Consider the following 6,384-nt stretch of genomic DNA (forward strand, 5'->3'; position numbering starts at 1 on the left):
ACATAAATAAAATGTAATTTTCTCTGTAGCAAATCATGGATTTCATAAGCAACATACTATAGTTGTTTATAAAAGCATAACGGCAAAAAAAAAAATTATATATATGTTATCTTCATTTTAGATGTCAAAAAAGTATTTGCGGCTCCCAGTGTTTTCTTTTCTGTGGAAACCAGGTCCAAATGGCTCTTTGGGTGTTCAAGGTTGCTGACCCCTGGCTTAGGCCCATGTGTGGATGGCCATGGTACTTACGATACCTATAGCAGAAATACTGGCAAATAGTAAGGGCAATGGTTGTTGATGCAATAGATGTGCTTAGGATGTCGTGATATTACACAGCAATACTAATCTGTAGGTGTTATAGAATGAATAAATCCACAGACAGGTTTTCTTTGTGAGTTGTATTTACAAAGCCTTTTATTCAACCAGGTCAGGATAACAAAGACAAGAAGCAGTCAAATTTTTAGATTACATTTCTCCTCAACTAAGTATTTACAAATATGGCACAAAATATCAGACCAATTAAATCTAGGTCATCACCGTGTGTCATACAGAAAGCATGTTGCTGTTTTTGTGGAGCATAGGCACTCCTTGGTGTGTAGCAAGCAGTGAGGAGACAGCAAAGCATGGACAAAGAAGCTGTATCAAAGCACTTATCATCATACTTCGTTTTTGCATTGCACACAGGTCCGTCACACCTTATTGCTCGGTCACCCTAGAGTTGGCCAATGGCTGGAGGTGGAAGTGCGAGCAATGCTCAATCAGCACTTCTCCCTCACCACTGAAGCAACAAAGCAAAGGTGAGACTTTCCTCTACAAGTTGGTCTTTGTTACAGAGCGCTTTACTTCTTTGTCAGTAAACAGGTGTATGCAAAATGTTTTCCATCATCTGACTAGCTGGACACAGGAAAACATAATTGGATGGGTAATAGATGTAAAACCCTGGGTAAACAGACTCTGAGAATTTGGTTTCAAAGGTGTACAGATGAACAAGTTTGTCACTATTAGAGGAAGCATCGTAGAAGGACAAAGTGCCTGCAGGCCAATCCAGATACACACCAACTCTGCCCAATCTAGTGAGAGAAAAAACCATCCTCACCTTATTATCATGGTATGCTACAAGCCTTTTATAAAACATGTCTACAAAAGGCATGAAGGGTTTTATTTTAGACACAATTTTGTAAAGTGCGTCTCTCAAAGGAACAAAGGATTCACTTTTATCCACACCAAAATACCAGGATATCTTGTTACATCCAAGCTCTAAATCATTCATTCTTCCCTTCCTTCCAATTTCTTTGTATGCAACAGCTATGCGAACATCACTCGGCATATAACCAGCACTCCACTCTACTTCCCAATAGTGGCGACCAGTCAGCGGCTGTTTGCACAGAACCTGTGTATGTCCATCAAATCTCTGTGGGTGATCTGGATAGGTTTGCCACGTCCCACATGTTGCCTTCTTGTTGTCTTCAGATAGAGTGAGGTAGTTATTTGCAGTGTCTGGGTCCAGAGTGAGATGACAGTAATCTGAATGAAAGGCAAAAACACAATCTTTTAGGAGTCATCTACATAATCTTCCACTTCAGTCAAGTAACTTCTAATATTAAAAAAAACTATATTTGGTTTTTGTTGATAATTACAACAATGCCTTTAAATATTTGATGATTTTGAAAACTAGCAATCTAGGAAGTAAATACTTACTCCAAAGAAAATGACTTCGCTTTTTTATAGTTCTGGGATCCCGTATCTTGGGCTTTGAAAAATGATCAGTAATCATTCTGCCCTCCTTGTACTGATAAATGGTGGCTCCTTTGTAATTCTGGTGTTGTATAGCTGCTACAAGGAAACAGAGCTGGGTGCTGTTCTTGTATGTTCTGTAAAGATCCATGAAAAAATCTGTTACTTTTTTCATATGATCCAAGGTATCGTCTAAATAATACCATGGGTCTTCATTGGCCATTGCATCAAGGTTGAGGTCAGCATTTTTCAAACCGGTGAAAACAAAGCAAAATGCATGATTTACACCTGTGGCAAGTACTGCTCTATCTAATTCTGACTTATTTTGAACAATCTTTATTCCCTCCATCCTCCCTAAAAATGACCTGATGATGTTGATTTCTCTCTCTACATAGTCAAGGCACTTGCTAAGATTTCCCAGATTGTATGGTGACTTGTCTAAGTCATCAAAAACGTCGTTCAGTGAGCTCTCATCCGCTCTACCTTCACGAATGGAGGGAAGCACTCTTTTCAGAGTTCGTTGGAAGTCAGATATTTTATCACTACACAACTTCTGAAAGTTTTGTAGGTAATGTTTGATTTGTGGGAAATGCTTCACCACCACCTCATCCAGAGAGTCATTGCATCTCTCTTTCATCTCCTTTAGAGCTTCCAGAGTATCTTCAATCCTCCTTAGTGAGTCAACGCTGATGTCTTTTACCAGCTCTGCACCTCCATACCCTAATGTCTTCAGTGGCGTCAGCCAAACTTTTATAGGAACAGCATTTTCACCCTTTTCCTTCAGGATCCTTGGCAGTTCTGCAATGGTCTTCATTGCTTCTTCAAATGTTGTAGGGTTGCTGTCCAGAATGAAGTCTCCAAAGAATTTACAGGAGAATTTCTTGCTCAGGTCTTTTTCCTCTTTAGTCAGCTTTCCCGTCCCGGCAAGTTTCCCGTCAACGTGGATCTTCTTTATTAAAGCATCCATGCTTCCCTGGATGTCCTTCACTTGGCTACTGTCTAACTTCTCACTATCAAATGCAAACAAGGCATTGGCCCCATAAAGGATACCAGTGACTATATGTGTAGCTGAGATACTTTCTATAATTTGTCTCTGCGGTTCATTTATGGTGCCAAATATAGATGCTGATAATTTTCTGAGGCTGGTGGTAGCTTGGTACTGAATAGTCACTCTGCTTTGGTTCTTGGATGTCTTTTTATCAGTCAGATATTTGCCAGATCCTCCAACTTCTACACATCCACTAAGAAAACTGGCCTTCAAAGAAGGCTCTAAACCCAACAAGGAGCATCTGGATTCAATGGAGTCGCAAGCAGAAGTTTCAAACGTGCTGCTTCTTTGAGGTCTCTCAACTGTGTGCTCTTGTAGAGTGCGATCATCCCACAAGGTTAAACCTAAAGAAATGGCAAAATGTTAGTTATCTTATGAAGCTTTTGGTAAAGTCAGGAAATAATGTGCAGCTCATGATTTTATGAGCCATTATTATCATCATTATGTTACAAGATCATAACTGTACTTTATGTGTGACTATTGTTTTATTTCCTCCCTGCTTAAGAGCAGTATTGCTTATTCTAATTTGTATTTTCCCAAGCTGACTTGAACTTCCCATTGAGTTCTTTGGGGAAGACATCTGCTTATAATACTTTCCTCCTGTGTTTTAAGGAGGCAGGTAAGAAGCCTCTAGTCTTTCATTGATTTTAGCATCTTTAGCTTATAATAGATAAGTGCCTTAAGACAAATATTGTAATTTGGCACTTAACCTATCATCGTTTCTATAAATAAACATCAGTGACACCTGATTTTGTTTTGCTAAGATTTAGTGATAATTTATTACTTTCCATCCAGTTTTTAAATTCTTAATTTATTCTTATTTATTAATTTATTCTTATTAATATTACTATTATTATCATTATTATTCATCCATTCGCCTCCGTTTATCCTTTTTAGAGTCGCGGGGGGGGGGGGGCGCTGGAGCCTATCCCAGCTGTTATAGGGCCAGAGGCGGGGTACACCCCTGTACAGGTCGCCAGTCTGTCCCAGGGCCAACACTGCATTCACACCTATGGGCAATTTAGATTGTTCAATTAACCTATCCCCACACGGATAGGAAGCTGGAGTACCTGGGGATAACATGCAAACTCCACACTGAAAGACCCCGGCCTCATGGTGGAAATGAACTCAGGCCCTTCTTGCTGTGAGGCAACAGTGCTAACCACCGTACAGTGCTGCCCCCATTATTATTATCATTATTATTATTATTATTATCAGAAAAAAATATTCGTTTCATCAGAAAATACCATTAATTTTGATCTTTAAGACACCTTGAACATATCCAAGCATTTATATTACTGACGAGTATATTTAAACATTTTTTTAAAAGCAAACCATTTATGTTTATAATAAAGACTAAACTTACCACATATTGGCTCATCCGTTAAAGCATTGTAGAGCATTCCGAGATCAAAAGGTCGACCCAGACCAGCCACTGTCATCGTATCTGAAGCCATGTCTCCGACCTGATGAAAAAAAACATTTATCATACACCTTTAAATTCTGCATTCCAAAGAGAGAACCAAGCAGCAGTGGACTGTTGCTCACTGACAAAACATACCAAGAGATACCCTGAACAATCCAAACATGAAGGCAGCTGCTGATAACAAACATAAGGTAGCTCAAATCTGAAATTTGAAAATTAAAATGAGTAATGATTTTTATGACTATGTTGCTTTCATGACCATTGCAGGACAAAATCATAACAGATACAAATTGTATTCAACTCCTAGCACTGCGTTGGCATCGGGTTTAGGTTATTAGTTATTATATTATTCGTTTTTATTTTGTAACAGATGTAATGACTCATATTGGTGTTTGTTAAACTGAAAAGTAGTGGAGTATGTGATGATTGTTCGTGCAGAGCAGAGCAACCTTTGCAGGAACCAGAGTGGTAAGGGATACAGCTGCACATGGCAAGATTTGTACACATACAGATTTGTACAAGCCACTTTTGGCTGCTCACTTGTCACAAAGATTCACAACAGTGGATGCTAATCCCAGGGTCAAACATCTGATATGTGATATCCACCTCTGTTCTATATAGAATAATTAATGTCAATGAAACGAAACACATACAGTTGCACATACAGACCATGTGCAGCTGGTCACATACACACATGCATGTGTGGCAGTACAGTCAAGGAAACTTAATGATTTTATAGTGATGCTGCCTGTGGAAATTTTGCCACCAGGATATCTAAGGGTTTAATATTATTAAAAGAAGGACACATAGGTTTGAACAGAATGAATGACTGCAGCACACCCACTATTGGCCTAAATGCTGCCCTATAAAAACAGCATTACATATGCTTAAAACAACAAAACAAAAGAAAGAAAAGAGAAAGAGTGGGCTAGGATATGACTTACCAGTAATGCAGGGCCAATAAAAGGGATACCACACAGTCTCACTTTCAAGGTGCCGTATTATAGATCACACTGCTACTGGTCCACCCTCAGTTCTATCAAGAAACAAAAGAGAAATCAAATTAATAATCAATAAAAGTCACTATTAGCCTGATTCAGTGGATTAGTGGCAGCTTGGTGTCAAATTTCAGGGGATTAACAGTAACAGCTAAACGTTATAGATAAAATTCAAATTTAATTAACGTTACAATAAACAAGATCAGCAATGAATAGGGGAAAATAGATATAACAGCATGTATGTAAAAATAAATAAAAAGAAACCCATCCAAAAAGTAGCTGCCAGAAAAGACATGTTAAAATCTGTGCATCCACCCAAGGCGGAGCCAAAGATGACATCAGCTAAAGAAACACTTAACTTTTAAAACCAGTTAGAACCAGTGTTCGGTCGGTAGGAGAACAAAAAAATCCAGCTTCAGCCCTCAGATACTCGGCAATCACCAAATCACAGTATGGGGCCTCGGGAAACAGTAACAGAGAAACGGTGTTAGGTTAGATAGCGGATCTTCAAAGAGAAAAGGCCCCGATGTAATGGAGGCCACAGAGTCATGCAAATGTAACCAAAGCTGGCAGGCGTCAATAAACACATGCTGCCGAATGAGGTGGACTGGCAAGCAGACACCCAGAGATAAAATTTGTTTGTTTGTTTGTTTGCATAAATATAACAAGTGGCAATAGTCAAACTACGCAATTAGCCACAGTCTATTTTCCACGTAACATATGAAAATATAGGGTGAAGTCATATACATACGGTGCATTAATCCAGCAGAAAACGGAGTACAGCTCCCCGTGAGATGAACACCCGGTGCCTTAATTGCTCCATGTTTCGTACTTATTAAACAGACAACGCAGCGAACACACTGCGTTGCACACCCAAGTTTACAGCAATGTAAGCCGGCACTTTCGCGAAAATCTCCTCTGTATTACCGGGGCGCCGAGTTTAAGAAACCGCCCCGGTAATACAACTCCCACGTCCATACAATCTCAACAAATCACAAGCATTCTTCGTCTTCTTCCTCCATTTTAACGGCAGGTTGCATCCATAGATTTTGCATTACTGCCATCTCCTGGATTTTACTTAGATCACCTCTAACTCTTTAAATCCTCTTAAAAAGTCCTGTCCTAGAGGGGCTTGAGCACCCGCCCCTTTCCTGATGGGTGCCCAAAGTGCCCTTTTG

The 6,384-nt window shown here is 39.5% G+C and overlaps 1 protein-coding gene across 2 annotated transcripts; it reads right to left on the bottom strand.

Annotated features, from left to right (window-relative positions):
- Positions 1–399: 399 nt before the first annotated feature.
- Positions 400–6,169, bottom strand: LOC148096649 (stonustoxin subunit beta-like). Of its 2 annotated transcripts, XM_087834698.1 has the most exons (6): positions 5,958–6,169; positions 5,566–5,665; positions 5,153–5,244; positions 4,149–4,248; positions 1,699–3,126; positions 400–1,524 (listed from the first exon to the last, which is right to left on the bottom strand). In XM_087834698.1, exons 4-6 carry the CDS (start codon positions 4,237–4,239, stop codon positions 851–853), a joined length of 2,193 nt encoding a protein of 730 aa, XP_087690824.1. In that variant the 5' UTR covers positions 4,240–4,248; positions 5,153–5,244; positions 5,566–5,665; positions 5,958–6,169; the 3' UTR covers positions 400–850. The 2 variants fall into 2 exon arrangements, with proteins under 2 accessions (XP_087690824.1, XP_087690823.1); XM_087834697.1 differs by having other exon boundaries at positions 5,153–5,665.
- Between the last annotated feature and the right edge of the window lie 215 nt (positions 6,170–6,384).

Source organism: Neolamprologus brichardi, chromosome 22, assembly GCF_056152115.1.
Source record: "Neolamprologus brichardi isolate AB-2024 chromosome 22, ASM5615211v1, whole genome shotgun sequence".
NCBI lineage: Eukaryota > Metazoa > Chordata > Actinopteri > Cichliformes > Cichlidae > Neolamprologus > Neolamprologus brichardi.

What these genes read in the sequence shown, in the direction of transcription:
- LOC148096649 (XM_087834698.1), bottom strand. Translation starts at nt 4,239, where the DNA reads ATGGCTTCAGATACGATGACAGTGGCTGGTCTGGGTCGACCTTTTGAT. An exon ending in AACGGATGAGCCAATATGTG is followed by an intron (nt 3,127 to 4,148) that starts GTAAGTTTAGTC and finishes CCATTTCTTTAG; the next exon opens with GTTTAACCTTGTGGGATGAT. An exon ending in GCGAAGTCATTTTCTTTGGA is followed by an intron (nt 1,525 to 1,698) that starts GTAAGTATTTAC and finishes CCTTTCATTCAG; the next exon opens with ATTACTGTCATCTCACTCTG.